The sequence below is a fragment of the Rutilus rutilus genome, assembly GCF_951802725.1.
Source record: "Rutilus rutilus genome assembly, chromosome: 1".
NCBI classification, from domain to species: Eukaryota; Metazoa; Chordata; class Actinopteri; order Cypriniformes; family Leuciscidae; genus Rutilus; species Rutilus rutilus.
In genome coordinates, this window is record NC_140209.1 from 63,016,675 (window position 1) to 63,036,814 (window position 20,140).

The 20,140-nt window shown below is 38.0% G+C and overlaps 3 protein-coding genes across 3 annotated transcripts; 1 reads left to right on the forward strand and 2 right to left on the reverse strand.

The window, feature by feature from the left end:
• The first annotated feature begins 1,044 nt into the window (after positions 1-1,044).
• Positions 1,045-4,409, forward strand: LOC311295949 (aerolysin-like protein). Its single transcript, XM_084417515.1, has one exon. The coding sequence runs from the start codon at positions 1,759-1,761 to the stop codon at positions 2,728-2,730; it is 972 nt and encodes a 323-aa protein (XP_084273641.1). The 5' UTR covers positions 1,045-1,758; the 3' UTR covers positions 2,731-4,409.
• Positions 3,375-13,592, reverse strand: LOC311295955 (pyrroline-5-carboxylate reductase 1, mitochondrial-like). Its single transcript, XM_084417529.1, has 9 exons — positions 13,428-13,592; positions 13,276-13,317; positions 13,081-13,153; positions 10,974-11,044; positions 10,701-10,880; positions 9,885-10,106; positions 7,484-7,576; positions 7,221-7,384; positions 3,375-5,162 (listed from the first exon to the last, which is right to left on the reverse strand). The coding sequence occupies exons 3-9, from the start codon at positions 13,145-13,147 to the stop codon at positions 4,997-4,999; spliced, it is 963 nt and encodes a 320-aa protein (XP_084273655.1). The 5' UTR covers positions 13,148-13,153; positions 13,276-13,317; positions 13,428-13,592; the 3' UTR covers positions 3,375-4,996.
• Positions 13,593-14,702: 1,110 nt separating this feature from the next.
• myadml2 (myeloid associated differentiation marker like 2) lies at positions 14,703-18,087 on the reverse strand. The gene has a single exon (XM_084417597.1). It carries the CDS (start codon positions 17,514-17,516, stop codon positions 16,605-16,607), a length of 912 nt encoding a protein of 303 aa, XP_084273723.1. The 5' UTR covers positions 17,517-18,087; the 3' UTR covers positions 14,703-16,604.
• Between the last annotated feature and the right edge of the window lie 2,053 nt (positions 18,088-20,140).

Sequence of the window (20,140 nt, forward strand, 5' to 3'; positions counted from 1 at the left end):
TAATGCCATAGATGAAAGGGTTTTGTGCACTAAATAGTTTTTAAAAACCAAGCATATTTCTTGATAAATAACACTGTTAGACATGCTGTAGAATCAGATGACTTCTATTATGAATAAAACAGTTTTAAAACCACAAGTCCTATATAATCAAAGCATTAGACACTGAATAAGATCAGGGAATTACATGATAATATCGTCATCATCAATAATCATCCAACATCACCTGATCTCATTTTCTCATGGCTATTTTAGCTACAACAAATGTGTTTTATAAATACACACAATTATAGCAACCAGAGAATTTTTTATATTAAAGAGTCAAGGGTCAAGAGCACAACTAAAGCAAACGCTAACCACCATCATGGTGACTTTAAAATACAAAATATGATTTCATTAAAATGGAAATTAAATAAAGTAAATCTGGTTAGTTTTAAGTGAAGCTGGTAATAAGTGTACAGCCATGCATTTCACCTTTTTGTCTGGTTTATTCCAACCAAAATTCAACGACTGCCCAACGTTGGAGCTTGACGTCAAACAAACATTGGATTTAGACGTCAACCCGACTTTCATTTTTAATCAAAATCCAACGTCTGACCGATGCTGTAGTCTATATCCTGTGCCTGCTGGGTAAAACTAAATATGTGCACAGAGACACAGGAGTAAAACAGATATAATTTATTTCAAGGAGAGATGACTTAAAGTTTGCTTAAACTCTAATCATTACATAACCCCTCTTTATACAAATGTGGTCACAGCTAAAAATAAAATGCCCATAAAGATACTAAATGATTAGTAGACATTTATAATTAATAAATATTTGTAACTTTAGATTAGGTAAAAAAAAAAAAAAAAAACATCGCATAAACATTAAACTATAGACTTCAATGACTCCTGTATGTTTTACCACATGTTGAAAGACCAAACACAAAACATCTTTCCATATTTCATTTCTGGAAGCCGGGCTAAATGAGCAAGCATTTGTTACTGCATTCAGATATCAAATAAAGACATTAGAGAATACATGAAAATAACATTTCAGTAATCACACTGGTAACGTCTATAACAAAGCAAAATCTCATAAGCCCAGAGAAGTCATTCAACTCATGTGATATTTAGAAGGAAAAATATTGATTAATACCTTGATTATAATCACTCATTAGATACACATTTAAGCAGCAGTGGATTCCAATCCACCCCCTTCAACTGCATATGCACTATAGAAATACAGTAAGACATTGTGACATTTCCAGGAGTGCAGTAAGATACAAGAAAAGTCCTACTGTACCCCGAAATATACTGTAATTTCCCACTAAAATGTTTTACACTGTGGCATCAAAAGGGTAATTTACTGCTAATGTGACAACTTATTATTCCAGAACTCATTTATCCTCTAAACAGTGATTCACTGATCATTTTCCAGAAAGGGTCATTTGTGGGAAAGCCCCTTTCAGAAATGAAACTCCCTCTGTCTCTCGAGTGGCTCTAGTGAATCTGAGTGTGTTTTGCCAGTGAAAGCCGGCCCCCTCTGTTCTCTATTTAAGCCTGCATGGCTGAACGAATATCACATCATCAAGTTTCTTCACTTTATCCAAGTAAGTATATTTCACGAGGATGACATTTCAGCTTCTAATACTTTACATGTGGTTATTACAGAACTCTGCAATAGAGTAACAATATTGTAATAATAACAGTGATAGGAGAGATCAGATGTAACATTATTTTTGTCATTAAATCTTTGGCTGATTATGATAATCTGTCATGCACATTTCAGATCTAAATGCTTTCACAATGCCAAAGACACTTAAATTGATCGGTGGTAACGATGGAGAGTACTTTTCGTTTACTGGCGAGAACAATGGTGCCAGTTTGGAGAGGATACGCGTATGGGTGGGGCCATCGGAGGTGAAGGCTGTCAGCATCTTGCTTTCAGATGGGCGAGATAAAACCTTTGGATCACCAGAGGGAGAGCCCATGGAGCACAGCTTCGAGCATGGCGAGAGAATCACCTCACTGTCCCTGTGGGGCAACGGTAATGGGACACGTCTCGGAGGCATCAAATTCAAGACCAGCGAACATAAAGAATTCTTTGTGAAAATGACAAGCTGGGGTTTAAAAACTGAATACCCCATGAATGTCGGCTCTGGGTTTTGTTTGGGCGTTAAAGGAAGGTCCAGATCGGACATTCACTGCATGGGATTTGTGTTTCTCAATAACATTCAATCCGTAGTTCTTACCGATGTCAGCTATCCCACTATTAAGCAAGTGATTCCACAGGTGGCTTTGGAAGAAATCAAATCCACCACGTACAGAAATGATAGCTCTGTCAGACAACTGCAAACACTAGAAACGTCTGAGAAAATCATCAGAGCATCCTCGTGGTCTGTGAGCGAGAACATCGCGGCGACATTCAGTGTGGAGGTGAAGTCTGGGATTCCAGGGATTGGAGAATCTTCCGCAGGATTAAGTACTACCATCGGAAGAGAAAACACTTACAGTCGAGAGTACAAGAAGGAAAAAACTGAAACTCTTTCCACCAGTATAGAAGTTCCACCAAGGAAGAAGGTGGATGCTAAGATTACTGTTGGAAGATGCTCTTTCGATCTGCCTTACACTGGCACTGTGAGGATGTCCTGCACAAACGGCAGTGTGTTTTCTTTTCAGACCGAGGGTCGGTACAAAGGTGTCACTTACACTGATATTGATATAGATACTAAAGAATCAGATCTTTGATATCAAGATTCAACACATACTGCATGTTCTTGATAGGATTGCATTTATTGATGTGAAATTCTATAGTTGTCATGGTTTTATTCTGCTGTCACAGGTACTCAAATAATGAATGTTTGCCTCTTGTTCTATTGAATTAATTAAAATAAGATTAAGTAACATGATTCTTTACCATTTTGTCACAACTTCATTTAATTGTGTTCTATCAATCTAATATATTTAAATCTGAAGTTTACTTAATCCATGTGTGTAAAACTACATGAATCATTTTTTGTTGATTATTAACTGGGCAGTGGATCTGTAGTTCCCAGAATGCTTTGCAAGAGACTGCATTAGGAGGGTAAATTTAGGGATTAAAGGGTTATTTTATGTGTTTTCTTTTTAGTAAATGGAAATATTTGTTGTTTGCTGATGTTAGTGTTTATTGTTCAGTTATGTTAGAAACTTAGAGGACTTTCTGTAATGTTTTTGAATTTTGTGGTTACCACATTTTATTTCACTTTCATTGGAAATAACTGTAGAGTCAAGTTGGCTAAAATTATCATGTTGGCAATTGTATCTAGGCAGGACAAAAAATAAACGTACTTAACCTGACAAAGCTTTATCTAGTAGGAATGACTTTTTTTTTTTTTTTTTTTTTTTAAGTTCATACAACAAGATTACAACAAACCATTTCAAACAAATTAGATTTTGTTGGGAAAATGTTGAAAAATGAAAAAAAGTTTTCCTTAATTTAATTAAGTTTGTTTATTTTCAGTGTGCCCCTATAGTTCTCATTACCCTGTGTATATATAGCCCTGTTTGTTCAGTTCTTTGTCTGCCGTTGTGTATTTGTTGGTTTGTTTTGCCTTCTTTGTATCTGCTCGTTGTATTTTTTTTTTTGATGTGGATATTAAAGTGAAAAAACGCTGCATATTTGATCTGTTTTGCCTCTTCTTGCCTGACATAATTTTACATTAATTTCAAAGGGCTGTCAGCTCCATTATTTCATGGAAAATGTATATTTAACACAGTTTTTTTTTTTTTATTCCAGTACTTCAAATGTTTAATCTGCAATGTAAAAAGTGAACTTGCTTAAACTTGCTTGCTTTAAGGAGGTATTTCTACCTGATTCTACCTATACATTTAAATTTTGTTGTTGTAACCTAATTCAATCAGGTTTATGTAACATAAAACAAGGGAATGCTGTTTTAACATAACTAAATTACACATGCGCACAATGACTGCACCAGACCTATAGAGGGCAGTATAGTCATGAAGGACAAAGAAGAAGAAAAGGTTTGTGTTTGGCTGCTTCTTGCTGATCAGCGAATTTTGTTTTGATGAGAACTTGTGATTTAGGGTTTATTATACACATCAAAGTGAAAATCACAATTGACAATATAAAACAAAAAATACACTCAAATGTTGTTGTTTTTTGCCTCTTAATTAATTAATTAAAATCAACTTGCGTAACACAATTTAACATTTAACAATGGCCAATCATGTAGAGAATTTGGCTTCTTTTTTTCTTGTTTGGAGTATACAGAACTACTGAGCAATGTAGAGATAAAGATAAGAAACACTTTAATTCATTTCATTCAGGTCAGTCCAGATAGGCGTTTGCAAAATAAAACATGATTTTACATTTATTTTGACTAGATCAAACATGATTTATTAAATCTACACACACTGTAAAAAAAAATTGTTCAACCAATTTAACTTTTTGAGTTATCTTTTTTGCACTGACTCTGTTAAGTTCTATTTACTTAACATATTAAGTATGTACAACTAGTTTAGTTGGAATAAAGGTTAACTTACTTTTTTTTACGTTTTCAGTAAAAAAGTTCACTGTAAAAGTGTTTTTGTTCACTCAACTTAACTTTCAGATTTATTAATTTCCACTGACTCAGTTAAGTTGTAGTTAGAATAGTAAGTATTTTCAGCTTGACAAATCTTTAAAAGGTCAAATAACTAAATTTGTCAAGTTGAAAATACTTAATATTCCGAGTAAATTTAAAAAAAGATACCTCAAAAAGTTAAGTTAAGCAAACGAAACAGTGCAGTTCATGGTGTACAGTGTATATCAATAGAAACTCATTTCTTAGAGTTGGTCCAAACTAGCCAGAAAGCACAATATCGACAACTGAACACAGTACAGGTTTTGAAAAAAAAAGCTTGAAAACAAGTTCATGAGAACAACTTATAACATTTTTGGTCTTAGCATCTTGTCTGCAATTCTTGAAGTGGCCTCATCCTTACTGTAAGCTGGATATGCTGATGATCAGGTTCAGCTCTTCTTGTGTTTGGGGTTGGTGCTGTTAAAGAGGTTGAGGCCGGTCCTGACCCCGCCGCCTGTTGCCGTCACACCCGGCTGCTGAAGCACCTTGTCCAAAGTGGTCTTCTTTATGGCAGCTGGAGAAATCTTCTCCTGGTCAGCCAAGAACTGAAGCTCCCTGTCAGAAAAGAGTTGGCTTGAAAATGTCCTTGAGGACACAAAACTGTTTAAACAGCCCATCAAATTAAAATGGGAGTTTTGTGAATAGATCTTGTTACCCAAGGTCACCGACTAGATCACTAGTAATTATAAGCATTTCATTTGTATTAATATCTGTTATAACAAAAGAAAGCAGATTTAAGTTACTTTATATTATATTACAAATGTACATTTAGAAAAAGAAATTGGCCAAAGACAGTTTTGACTGGATGAGGTCGGTTAGTCCTGCCTCCGGTAAGTGATTTCGGAGTAGAGCGTGAAGAAACAGAATGAGAGCAGTAGGGAGTGACAAAGAAGGAAAAAGACGCAGACTGATGCGTTTGTGTTCATAGCTAATCTAAAAATAGATTATTTTAGTGAAAAATATCCTTAGAAGTCACGCTTTAAGAGTAATAGAAGCTGATCCAGCGTTCTGGACAAAATAGGAATATGCCGCCCCTACGTTAAAATCTTTGAAAACCGTTCTTGCTTTGGCTGCTGCGAACTCTTACCCATCTCTTATCTTTCTCTATCGTGGAGTAACGTTAATCCAATCTGCGACAGATTTGGTGCTCACTTAAAATTTCGACCAATCCATTCAAACAATCTTTTGTTTACATCTTACATGCACACCTTTTGTTTCAGTCGGACTGAATTCATTCCGATTGATGAATCCTAACGTAGTGTTTACAAGTGATCGGGGTTGATGTGCGCGTTTATATGTCACAAGCTTCAAATCGTAATTGATTTTTTGACATTTAGCACAAATATTCAGAGTTTTCCTCTGTTTGCCCATAATAACCATTCTCCTACATTGGTTCTTTATTTGTTTTTAAACAGCAGACTTGATATCCGTTTCTGATCACAATTTGGAGTAAATGAACATATGAACCACCGTTGTGCCGCTGCTTATATTTATCACGCAGTAAAAATGCCCAAAACCAGTCGTCTGTGGATGAGAATCTGAAACCAGGACTGGTGGGACGTTGTCCTGCTTCACTTCACAGATGCTGAGTGAAAGGAGGATTTTAATGACGGGACACTCACTTATGAGGCACTTTATTAAACAGGAATAACAGCTCGTTCTGCACGTCTTAACTCTATTTCTGCGTCATTGCACATGCGCAGTCCTTTCAGTTTCGGTTTTCAATCTGATCAATTGTGTGTATGTCCTCTCGATCAGATTAGAAAAGGAACACATGGTTTGGGGTGTGGTTTTCAAAACCATGTGAAAGAAAGGGGTGGTTTTCAATCGGATCGAAATTTCATTCGGATCGATTAAGGTGTTTACATTAAGGCTTTTAAGACCGATTGAGCTGTCAACACGATTACTAATGGATTATTTGGCTGCATGTAAACGTGGCCTCGCAGATTCACAAGTTTGAGATGCTCATGCTCGTCGCGCCCTCTGGTGTCTGGCGCCCATACTCACATTGAACTGCGCTTTCTCTTTTTCTTTCTGGATTTTACTTGGATCACTCGTATTGAACTGAAACTGTACTCAAATATTGAGTGACATTGGACATTGAATCTGATTCCTGGACACAGAGTTACTCTGGACACAGATTTTGAACTTTGAAATCTGGTTTTGAATCTTACATACTGATTTTTAAATCTAAATTGAACTGAAGTTATGTGTTAAAAGATTCAATTCCTTTCCAATAACAATACACTTATTTTCCTAGTAATTAACAGTTACCTATAAGTCTGAGTTGTTTTCTTTCTTTAGTTTCTGTTATAATTTCCCTACACTCCAGCAAGTCAAACCCACTTCTGTAATCTGGTCCTAGACACAAATAGATCACATGTACCAACATTATTACGCCATAAACGGGTTACAACTATATGCAAACAAACAGTTGAAAATAATGGACCAACTTTTATCTTTAACGACTATATACTAACATCTATACTAAACATTAAATAAAGTGCACTTATGTGTAGATGCATGTTTTTGCATTATATTTAACAAACAAACTGCAAGCTGTTGACCGTTTCTATAGCTGAAAATCACTCGTCAGAGATGACGTTGCAGTACCTGGTTCTAATGCATGACGCCTCCACAGCGTTGATCAGGAGGCTGCGGAAACCGCCACTTTCCAAGACATGCAAAGCGTGGATTGTAGCACCTCCAGGCGAAGCCACGTTGTCTTTTAACTCTCCGGGGTGTTGCTCGGAGTCCAGGAGCATTCTTGCCGCACCCTAGCAAAAAAAAAAATCATAGTACTGTAAATCTTAGACACAGAAAGATTGATCCTATTATCAATATGAGAAATGTTTGAGAGACTGTCAAGCACTAACAAGCAGAGCCTGAGCTCCCAGTCGCACTGCCAGTCTTCTGGGCAGTCCCATCTTCACCCCTCCATCAGCAAGAGCGTCAACAGCTAGGAACGCCTAGGGTAAAAAGATACATGGATATTCACAGTCAGAGGTGCACACAGAGCTCAACGGTTGGTTTAAACCTCTTGCTTTTTACTCTTATGTCAAGTTCACACTGCACGATTTCAGCCCTGATTTTCACTCTCCGACAGGTTTTGTGAGATCGCAGACAAATGCCCGAAATCACAGGCAAATCGGTGCTCGTTCACGCGAGTGACAGTCACGCAGTGTGAATCATCAAAGACGCGATCTGAGAGAATCGTCGATGAGGATTCACAATCCTGCTGTGTGAATGTGTTCTGACTGAAAAATACATCAGCGATGACCTACAGCCAATCAGAGAGTAAGATACAGTGCAGCGGGGAGTTCGGGGAGGAGTTATAGCCCAGAATATCAGCATTTTAACAGATATATTTACAGTTATATCAAACGGAAACAAAGCACACACATTAGCTTGACCAGCAGCACATTGCAAAATAATTTATTTACGTCCAACTCTCTTTGCAGAACACACAGTCCTTGCTCCCCTCTTCTCCCCAACCATTTCCTCCTGCATAATCTGTTTTTCTTTTTCTTTTCGCTGCAAATCAGCGCACAGGCAATGTGGATTTCAAGCTGCTTGTGGGCTATCGTTTTTAATAACAATTTCAGTTTCGCGTGATCTTGCGTTACTTCATATCACTTCTCGCGAGTGTTTGGTTGTGAAACGTAGTTTGGGGACCAGACAGAAGTTGTCTGCGATTCTTTCTTTTGTAAAGTCCTGCAGTGTGAACCCTCCTGTCGCCGATCCATCGTGCAGTGTGAACACACACAATAACAACTCGGGGCCCTATCTTGCACCCAGCGCAATTGACTTTGTACTAGGGCTAGGCGATATATCGATATAAAAAATATATAGATATATTTTGGAAATGCGATATGGAATTAGACCATATCGCATATATAGATATAGTTCAAATTTGCGCTGTGATCCTTGCTCCCCGCGCCTCATTTTCCACTCTACGTGCATGTTTAGAGCATGTTAAGTTATGAGAGGCGAATGATGACTAGGCCTACTTCAGAACTACCAGGAACTACCAGGCAGTGACATAAGTGTACGCTGAGATAAAGTTTTTCACCTCAGAAAAACTGACTTTCTTGTCCTGTCAGTCGTTATCCTGTGCTCGGAGCGCACACTCTTCAATTGCACACGCAAATGCAGCGGCGCGCGCTGTATCGCCTCACTGATCGAGTGCAAAAGAAACTACGAGCATGCAACGCCGTTACCTTGTAAATTACACGAAATAAAAGTAATGCAGGTATGATTTTCATACTATTCAGCAGGAGCAGTTTCCATGTTTCATTAACAGTTATTGTTATTATTGTGTATTCACCATGGTAACTGTCGTTTCCATATTAACCCCAAAATGCCACTATTTTTCTTTGTGTTATTTTTTATATTTTTAAATGACTGTAGTGGCTCATACCAACATTGTATTAACAAAAACTAGTTTGGAACTGCTATTTAATAACTTTAGCATAGGCCTAATGTTTATTTATTGTAGCCTACTAGTCTTTACTAGTCTAGAAACCTAGTCTAAAGTCAGTGGAGCATGTTATGCATGTTATTTATATGCTATTTTAAGGGCGCATGCTTGGCCATAATTAATGTAGCGTGTGCACAACGCGCATGCACTTTGCTTCTCTCATCTACACACAGACGCAGCAGTTCTCATTTTTGCAAATCATACATAATTACAAGAAAAATATTAACACACGAGGGAAATCATTGTTGTGTCCATGAAGATGTGAAAAAATAGGCATAAATCTAGCTTACACATTTACCCAAATTATCATACGCCTGTTTAACCAAAGCTAATTTGGGTGTGTTTCTCCATCCCCAATGTCACTTCTCTGTGTTTTACGGCCCTGATGAGAACGTCGCTCTCCTCAGCTGTGAACCACTCCTGGCAAATCCGCCGTTACAATAGCAACCCGCCATGGAACAAGCGTGCCTGCTCTTAAAGGGAATGTGAGATGACGCTCTGATTGGTTTATTTCACGTTACGCCCCAAACCACACCTATGAGTAATGAAGCTACTTCAGACCAACCCATTTTACATTTGCGCCTGGTGCAAGAGTCATTTATCCCGCCGGTATAATAGCAACAGCGCCCGAGACCCGCCCACAAAGTTACTTGCGTTTAGCACTTGATACTTGCGTTTCAGATCGTTAAAATAGGGCCCTGAGTGTTGCCCTGGATAGTCTTGCAGTGTGAAAAGAACAGTGACCCGACTACTTTGAGAATCGTGCAGTGTGAACTCGGCATTGTGTTGATGCTTACGTAGGCTGGGCCGCTGCCGCTGAGGCCAGTGACGGCATCAATCAGGTCCTCTTCCACCTCGGTGCAGTATCCCACACTGGCCATCAGCTGCTCCAGGAGCTTCCCGTCCTCCACCTCTGCATGGGTGCCTGTGGCGTACACCGTGGCCCCTTCACGCACCACCACTGGGGTATTCGTCATGCAGCGGATCACTTTAGGTGCCGGACGATACTGCAGCAGTTTCTGCAGAACAGGAGGAGTTGGACCGAAACAGAAGCAGACGACACATGCAATTTTTTTTTTTTTTTTTTTACTAATTATTTGACTGGTAGTGTAAATAAATATGCATTTACCAAACCTAAAAAAAAAAAACATAACTAAATGACAAAATGTTTATTTACTGATTTATTATTTATTTTGTTTAGAATACTTTTTCATTCATCATTCACATTTTGTCATATATTTCTTATTTTGGTAACACTTTACTTAAAGCCTTTGTGTAAAATGCAATATAAAAGTATCTTAATAAAGCATTAATTAGTATGGCTTGTAATGCACCTTATAGGCTTGTATTGTATGATCTCATGAATAATTGTAACCACAGTTATCATACTCTAGTCATTGAACACATATATACAGTAAAGCATTAAAACACATGACAATCAACCAATTTCAGATGTGAACAGGAATCTGCAAATATTATAATGCATTTTAACTTTGGTGTGCCTCTACAATGCATTTTACATTTAGGCTTTAGGTAAAGTGTTGCCGTTATTTTTCCTAAATGAAATGCTTTGTGTTAAACCATCATCATCACTACTATGGCTCGTTTCTGACCTTCTCTATGGAGCTGATCGTGACTCCCGCTGCACAAGAGACTATGAGATGACGGTCCTCGATGTCTGGCCCGATCTCATCCAAAACGAAGGGAATGATATGTGGCTTGACCGCAAGGAACAGAACATCACTCTTCTTCACAGTCTCTTTATTGCTGGTAGTGAAGGATGCTCCCATTTTCTGAAGGACAGAGAAAGTGCCTGTTTAAAGATGCTCAACTCGCTGCTAGTTTCTGTGGCTCTGACGTGTGTCAGAAGCTTGTGACACACTCACTCTCAGCCCGGCGACGGTCAGCAGGTCTTTGTCTGGAGAGCTCGCTGTTATCCTGTGTGTGGCGATCACACCTGATGGACAGGAGAGGGAAACACAAAAGCCCACATTAAGTATTGAAGAGAGTGTGATTCTATTAAAGGGAGAATCTAGTTTTTAAGTCGAGGTACTACACGCATAAATAGTCTTAATATCCAAACGTTATAGTATATATTAGTTATAAATGTATATATATATATATATATATAGTACCGGTCAAAAGTTTGGACACGTTACTATTTTTTATGTTTTTGAAAGAAGTCTGCATTTATTAGATCAAAAATACAGACCAAATACAATAATATTGTGAAATAGTATTACAATTTAAAATAAGGTTTTTCTATTTTAATATATTTTAAAATATAATTTATTTCTGTGTTGAAAAGCTGAATTTTCAGCATCATTACTCCAGTCTTCAGTGTCACATGATCCTTCAGAAATCAATCTAATATGATGATTTGATGATCAATGTTGAAAACAGTTGTGCTGCTTAATATTTGTTTGTAACCTATGGTACTTTTTTCAGCATCCTTTGATGTATTAAGTAAAAAAAAAACAGCATTTATTCAAAATAGAAATCTTTTCTAACAATATAAATAGTTTACTATCACTTTTTATCAATTTAACGCATCCTTTCTGAATAAAATATCAATTTAACGTATCCTTGCTGAATAAAAGTATTAATTTCCTTTTTTTTTTAAAGGAGAAGTTCACTTTTAAAAAAACTTTTGCTGATAATTTACTCACCCCCATGTCATCCAAGATGTCCATGTCTTTCTTTCTTCAGTCGAAAAGAAATTAAGGTTTTTGATGAAAACATTCCAGGATTTTTCCCCATATTATGGATTCTAATGGGACCCAAACGGTTCAAGGTCCAAATGACAGTTTCAGTGCAGCTGCAAAGGGCTTTAAACGATACCAGACGATGAATAAGGGTCTTATCTAGCGAAATGATCGGTCATTTCAAAAATAAATAAAAAAGTTTAAGTTTTATAAGCACAAATGTTCGCCTTGCTCTGTTCTGTGATGCGCGTTCGTGACGTCACGTAATACGCAATTACGTTGAAAAGGTCAAGTTTGATGTGTTTACAAATGTGCGGGAGGAGGACCATATACACATTTTAAAATGTATTTGTGTCAGTTTAACGTTTAAAATGCCCATTCGTGTGCTCATCCTAGGTGCTTTAATATTAAAAAGCCAAAAAGAACATTTTTCAAGCGTGACCTTTTCAACGTAATTGCGTATTACGTGACGTCACGAACGCGCATCACAGAACAGAGCAAGGCGAACATTTGTGCTTATAAAACTTAAACTTTTTTATTTATTTTTTAAATGACCGATCGTTTCGCTAGATAAGACCCTTATTCATCGTCTGGTATCGTTTAAAGCCCTTTGCAGCTGCACTGAAACTGTCATTTGGACCTTGAACCGTTTGGGTCCCATTAGAATCCATAATATGGGGAAAAATCCTGGAATGTTTTCATCAAAAACCTTAATTTCTTTTCGACTGAAGAAAGAAAGACATGGACATCTTGGATGACATGGGGGTGAGTAAATTATCAGCAAAAGTTTTTTTAAAAGTGAACTTCTCCTTTAAATGATTGACCGCAAACTTTTGAACGGTAGTGTATATTGTAACAAAGTATTGCATGCACATATAATAAACTACTAATTGTACATTCAGCTTTTTTTTTTCCTCTATGATATTGCTTGGAAGAATAACTTTTGAAAAATATTTTTTCTGTAGCATTTTATTGGCAGTTTCATCATAAAAAGAGCAAATGTGTTGATTTACATGCATTATGTTTCATTACATATTATGTAAATAAACAACTTTTTGAAGAAAGAAAAAAAAAACGACCAACTAACCTTACCATATTATTTTATATAATGTGCTTATTTAATGAAAGGATGCCTGCTTTAGACATTTTAAAATGACTAACGTTAACGGTCATGTTTTAATCAATACTTAGGTCAAGTATTTAATACAGAGAAGTCTTATTTTGTTCCAGATCAGTGTAGTGTTGTGGCGCCTCTAGCGGTCGTTGTGTGTAAATGCTGTAAAGTTACCTGCCGATGCGAAGCCCTTCACCAGCGCATGCGCCAACTGACCCGCTCCGATGAAACCCACGCTCATTTTGACCTATTAACAACCAGACGATGACCATTCACCAGCAGACACAAACACACAAGTTAACAATCAGTTTACAGACTCTAATATAACGTTAGACCAGCTGAGGTAATATCAGGACAGAGTCTGCTTACCGTACACTTTTCTACTTCCTAGCACTAATCGGACTGAACAAGCTGTAACGCAGCACAGACGACGATATGAATACAGACAACTAAATGTTTAAACAAACGTACCCAAAACACGATCTTTCGAAGAACTGGTAAACATATTTTGTTTGATTTACGTTTGTTTATCGTGTTCACGTTGCCTGTTGACGTTTAGTTAAACTGCCATTCCTGACGTGGAGAAGTAGAAGGCTGTGACCAATCACGGTAGAGCACTGCTCGTGCCTCAGCCAATCCCTGTACTGTGTGTGTGCACCGTGCGCCCTGATAGGCCAGCCCTGCTGACAGAGAATCCAGTCGGGTCGCTTTTTATGAGCACGTGGGCTAATGTCAACAGCGAAACTGTATCCAAGTTTGCAGTGTTGCATTTTGTCTGATAAATTCACCAGATTTCTTATTTTATATTTTTACTTGTCATTGATATGTATATGTCAAGACTATTGTCTTGCTCTCTGTCTCACCCGTGTTTAACTACCGGTAGCTTACTTTATTAGAGGCTTTAAATTAGAATCGTTTTCATTTGAAGCTAAATATAATCATTACAGACTAACACAAACCCCTAATTCAAAACTCTTTCCATTTATAAACCTTTACCTCAAATAAAATGTTCTCTTCTTCAGATTTAGCTAACTTCTTGGGACATTAACATTTTCATAAAAGTGTAGGTTATAACCACCCCCCAAAAAAAAAAAATCCTTGTCGTTAAATAATCGTTTACATTATTTTCATGATTTATCACAACTTTTTCTTTTTTCTTTTGTCACTTCCGCGTGTGTGTGTGTGTGTGTGTGTGTGTGTGTGTGTTGTTGGTTTAACTTAAAAAAGTAAACTGGTTGCCTTACAATTTATATATATGAAGAGTTCAGATGCAAAAGCCTCTAAATGCCATCTGAAATTTTCTTATAGAATGATCATTTTTATCAAGCTTGTGTATTTAAGTTCAGTAATTTCACTTAAATGACAATTAATAGGTAATCTTCATTGCCATTTAAGTGAAATTATTTAATTTAAATATACGAGCTTGATAAAAATGATCATTCTATAAGAAAATTTCAGATGGCATTTAGAGGCTTTTGCATCTGAACTCTTCATATATATATATATATATATATATATATATATATATTATTATTATTATTATTATTATTATTATTATTATTTTACAGTGCACCCACTAACATATATTTGTACAGAAATTTGTCTAAATGTATATGTATGCTCATTTTTTGTGTGCTGGTGTTTGGAGGTGGTGAGAAAGAGAAATAAACTGATATAGACACAAAAGAATCCAGTTTAATTACCAACATATTTTGATTTATTTAAATATGTTGTGAATAAGTAACAATATATTGTCACATACTATAAAAGAAGACACAACTTATATTAGAGCCTGAGTAGATTGACTGGATAATGCTATCTGAGCATCATGACAATTAAGGCCATTCATGAAAATTCTGCATGATATTTAATCTCTGTGGACAATACATACATAAAGAAGTGATATATTCCCTTTTTCTAATCAGAGGTCTCAGTTAACTCATGCTTAGATATTGCCATACAAGTAATCAAATAATAACAATGCCTATAATTATAATAACATTTAACAGTATAATTATATATACGTAAATTAGAGGAAAATACACATTAATTTTACTTATAGTAAGCCATATAATAACCGTACTAATCCACAACAATCTTAGTGTTTAGTAGACATCAAAAACAAAACAAAAAACAGTCTTAAAAGAGATAGTTCATCCAAAAATGAATATTCTCTCATCATTTCTTCACCCCCACGTCGTTCCAAAACTGTATGACCTTCTGTGAAACATAAAAGAAGATATTTTAGTTACGAACCTTTTTCAAAATATCTTCTTTTATGTTTCACAGAAGAAAAGAAAAAAAGTCATGCAGCTTTAGAACGACACGAGGGCGAGTAAATGACAGATTTTTAATCTTTGGGTGTCCAAGCCTGCTCCTGGGCTGCGTTTAACTCCACTTTTAGACACACACTCACACACAGTTTATTTGTACAGACACTCGACCCCTTGATTTTGTCAGAGGGAGTGAGTCTACTCAATACATACACTTCAGACAGATCCGTAGACCACGATGCCACACGATTGTGACGTCACACCAGCAAGTGCTCACATTTAATATACCCACAAGTGATCAAGGGCTTAGTGCGTCCCATTTAAACCCATTGCAAGTGGGCACTCGTGCAACGTCATCAATGATGAGAACAAGACGGAGGGGATTTAGCAAGGAAAGGGCATCAAAAGTGGACCGGATACATTTGAAAATGGCGTTTTCATTTAAAAATGCTCTCCATCCACACTAGCATTTTCAGGAGTTTTCCAAAAGTTTCTCATCCACACTGAAACGTCATCTCACTGAGATGATACAGACGGAAAAGTAAATAATAAAGTTATCGCACAATTCTTCTGGCAGGATAATTTTATTTAGCAAAATATCTCACTCATTATATGTTTGGTCTAAAACGCCACGGCTCTCATGTATTGATGCAGGACAGCAAATGTGAGTGAATTTTGTGTCATCTTTGCAGGACTGTGATATGAAGAGTGTGCAAAGTAACATATTTTAACCAACTGTGTGTGTGAAAGTGAATGGCACAACATTAATATCTGTTAGTACAATGTGTGTCACATGACTAAACATGCGTCATACCTGCGTTTTCAGTCCACACTACAGCATGAAAATGGCGATTTCAAATTGATCCACTTTGGAGAGCGTTTTCAAAGAGCTTTGTTTTCATTAATAAAAACGCTGCCTCAGTGTGGACGAAAGGCGGACACGGAGAGAAAAAGATGCGTTTTCAAACGAAAATGTATTAGTGTGGACAAGGCCTTAAACGCAGCCACTGTCCTGCAGAGTTTAGCTCCAACCCTAATTAAACACACCTGGACCAGCTAATGATGGTCTTCAGACTCGCTAGAAACATCCAGGCAAGTGTGTTGGAGCTGATTACACAACTCTCCAGGACGTGGGCTTTAGATTGAACACCCTTGCTTTAGGGGTTACAGTGACAATAAATTGCAGAGAGGCATTAGCACAGAAGTTATTTCTACATTAGTATGCAGCGAATCTACTAAGCAAAGTAACTATTCATTAACACAATGAAAAAAATCTATCTCAGAAGTTAGAAAGTCCAAACATTTTCATTCTAACCAACAAAAATTACAAATAAAAAGAGAAATTATACTAGTACACACAGCTGTTGTCTGTATTTCACTCATTTCCAGTATTCATGAATCCACCGGATTGAAGAAGAGATGGCTTTACGCTGCCGAATGCGAGACAAACCGTATTCTTTGAGAGTACACCAGATCGGTGAAGTACAGCACCAGATTGGCAGAAGTGAACACGGCGATCACCAACTTGCTGTCCCAAGGGCACTTTCCTCTCGGACAGTCTCCCGGTCTCCCCGGGGATCCGTACTTCTTGTCGAAACTAAACACGGGCCAGATCACGGCAGCGCTCAGATACAAAAGCACCGCCAGGAAGGTGTAGACGACCACGAAGCGGTCGAAAGGGAAGCGTAACGAAGACGTCCTCCCAGAGACGGTGAGCGCCACGACGACTACGGTCACGGCGAAGCACAGGCTGTAGACGACCACGCAATACTGGGTCGGGATGTGCCGGTTGTACTCGCTGTCGTTGGCCAGGGCGCCGAATATGATGCAGGCGATGAAGGCTTGGACCACTTTAAGCAAGCCGGACACGGTGGCCATATATCCGACCACGTGCCCCGGTTTGGCCCGTGTGATAAACACCTCGGCTCCGTAGGCGAAGCAACAGACGCTTGAGCAAACGGTGACTGCGATTCGGTAGTTCCTCACCTCGCATCCCTCCGATGGGCACTCCGACCTGAGGAAGTACACGGGATACACTATGGACGCCGTGACGTACATGAGAGTGGCGAGCATGGCGAAGGCCACGGTGAAGTTGTCCCAGGAGATAGGCATGCACCCGTGAAGCCTGGTCACGTCCAGGGTGAAGACCAGCAGTGTGACGGCGAAGCAGAAGCACCAGACGAACATGCAGAAGGTGCCGTAGGTGGCGCTGAACCCCGCGCTGTGGGCCACCAGGGCCATCGTGGTGCAGCCCAGGAGAAGCTGGAGCATTCGGGCAGCGCCGAGCCCCGACAGCACCGCTGACTTGTTTAGGTAATGACCTCCTTGGGGGTCCATGAGCCGTTTTTAGGAGGATCTAGACGGCCGAAATCCACAAACCTCGCCCTTTGCCTGAGTCTTTATTTAGGCAGCCTTAATGACAAATCTCCTTTGCTGCTTCCCAGCTCTGCTTTATAATTACTGTCGAGTGTGTGGGATCGGATTACAGCTGAAACTCTGGATGTGAACAGACAGTACTTTTAGATTTTCAAAAGATAGACGGGCAAAATATAGCAAAGCGACAGTTTGAGTACAAGAGAATTGTCTTTTGAATTCAAATCATCGCTGTTCTGTACTTCCAAAGTTCCAAATTCCAGTCAATCAAATTCAAACGGATCCCTTACAGATGGAGTCTTTACATATCACCTTCTTCTCGCAGGTCTTCTCTTGGTGTTTCTCAGCTGATCCATGCAGAAAGTTCCTCGCGAGTCGAATGTCACCTGCTATGGCTGAAGTGTCTCTTCATAATACAGAGGACGAGCAGGGTCCCGTACATATCCCACGTGAGATGGTATCCGTAGGTTCCCAATTTCTTCAAACAACTTTTAGCACTGATCACCTTTAGAAGTCTTGCTCTCTCTCTCTTGCACTGTTTCCACTCTCACACACACACTGGCACTGGGCTTCGAGTTGAAGTGTGCTAGGGAAAGCGGTTTTAATGAGTGTGTTCTGCCGAGCTCAGGGCCACGGGCTCCACCAGCTCTATAAATAGAGCCCTATATTCCACTGTGGAATGGGGTGGGAATCCAAATGGCTGCGTCAAGCAACAGTGCAGGGAGTCGTCTTTCATATGGTTGCAAACTGTGTGTGTGTGTGTGTGACAGTTAGAAGGTAGGCCCTGGCACATCTGTCTGGCTCAAAGGAAAAGTGCATTGTAATGGCCCAAGATTGAACACCTGATGAAAGATTGCTTGTCAGTTTTGTACATGATAAGGACTATTCAGATCAAAAACACAATTTTAAAAAAGTGCCTACAAAAACATTAGCCAATGCATTATTTTATTGTAGCCTATCCTTAGGGGGAATAATTTTTTTTATGAACTATTATATAATATTAAATTATATATATATAATTAGATATTCTAATTCATCTAGCCCAGTATCATCCGAAAGGCAGTGTTGGGGAAAGTTCATTTTAAAAGTAATGCATTACAATATTGTGTTACTCCCTCAAACATTAACTTATTGCGTTACTTATTTACTTGCTTGCTTGTTTTTAAACAACAAAAAAGTTATGTTTAGCAAATGTAAATGCCCTTTCACACCAAAAGTGAAAGGAATAAGCCTCAGACTAAATGAAATGCAAATTCTCTCCTGTACAGTAGAGGGCGCATCTCAGACAAACATTTCAGCTGTGCTGCCGTTCTGGATTAGAGAAGAAAAGGATGCAAGAGAAGAAAAGGATGCAGGAGAAGAAAGTTTAACACTCTTACTTTTGCAAAAATAAATAAATAATAATAATAATAATAATAATAATAATAGTTAAAGCTACACTGTGTAGGATTTTCTCCCATCTAGCGGTGGAATTGTTTATGACTACCAACTGAATATTACTTTCTACCCCCTCCCATTCTGAGGGCGTTTTAACTCCTACGGTGGCCGTATTATTTCAAATCTGCCGGCAGTCGCGAGTAATCTCCCCCTCGAATTCGTCACGGTGCCACTGAGTGTAAAAACACGAAAGGCGAAGCTTGAATTTCCAGGTATGTCCCTCTTTGGCTAATGTATTTTCAAGATGGAGGCGCAACATGGCTGCCGCCATTCGAGTGACTCGCTCGTATGTTTTCTAAATGGCAGATTCTACGCTTACGAGAATACTTGATTAGTTGGTAGAAGTAATTACACATTAATGAGCACATATTTTGAAAGAACAAAGTGTTTTTTGCTAAGAATCAACTTAAAAAAATTACACAGTGTAGCTTTAAACAAATGCGATGTTCATCTAAAGTCATTTTTGCTTATTTGTAAAGTTGAATTGGATCATTAAAAATCAACAGCAAAGACAGTGGTTAATAAAGTGAGATTAAATACAAAGTATATTTGTGTAATTTAACATATTTAAGTATTGCAGGTATGCATAAAATTCTAAGTTTGCATTTCACAGTTTTTGGCAACACTTTATTTCTATAGTCCACTTTAATGACTGCTAGTTGACATGTAGTTACTTATACTTAATAGAAGTTTAGAGTATTAGTCTGTCGGCTTAATATCTGCCAACACTTTATTTTGATGCTTTCCAACAGACTCTGACTCACTATAAGACGCTTTGCAAGTACATCAACTTATTCTACTAACACCTATCCCTGCCAGTCAACTAATACTCTGAGAGTTAGTTGACATGTAGTTGCAAAGTTACTTATAAAGGTAATATAATGTCTGATTATGTTATTAATTGTGGAATACTGAATCTGTTTGTGATGAGTGAATAACTGCTCACATTATTGTAGTCCATCTACAATAACTGTCATGTTCACACACAGCGCACACAACGCCTATGCACTTACCCACGATATATCTCAACATGGAGACAGGAGAGTCAATACATGGGAGAAAAAAGAAAGAAGAAAAAAAACTTGTTTCAATTTGAAAAAGTTACTCAAATATTTTGTGGTAAATGTAAAAGTAATGTGTTACTTTACTAG

Coding starts and splice junctions, on each gene's coding strand:
- myadml2 (XM_084417597.1), bottom strand. CDS start 17,516: ATGGACCCCCAAGGAGGTCATTACCTAAACAAGTCAGCGGTGCTGTCG.
- LOC311295949 (XM_084417515.1), top strand. CDS start 1,759: ATGCACATTTCAGATCTAAATGCTTTCACAATGCCAAAGACACTTAAA.
- LOC311295955 (XM_084417529.1), bottom strand. CDS start 13,147: ATGAGCGTGGGTTTCATCGGAGCGGGTCAGTTGGCGCATGCGCTGGTG. Junction 7,385..7,483: donor TGGGAGCTCAGGCTCTGCTT/GTTAGTGCTTGA, acceptor TTTTTTTGCTAG/GGTGCGGCAAGAATGCTCCT. Junction 5,163..7,220: donor GCGTCATGCATTAGAACCAG/GTACTGCAACGT, acceptor CTTTTCTGACAG/GGAGCTTCAGTTCTTGGCTG.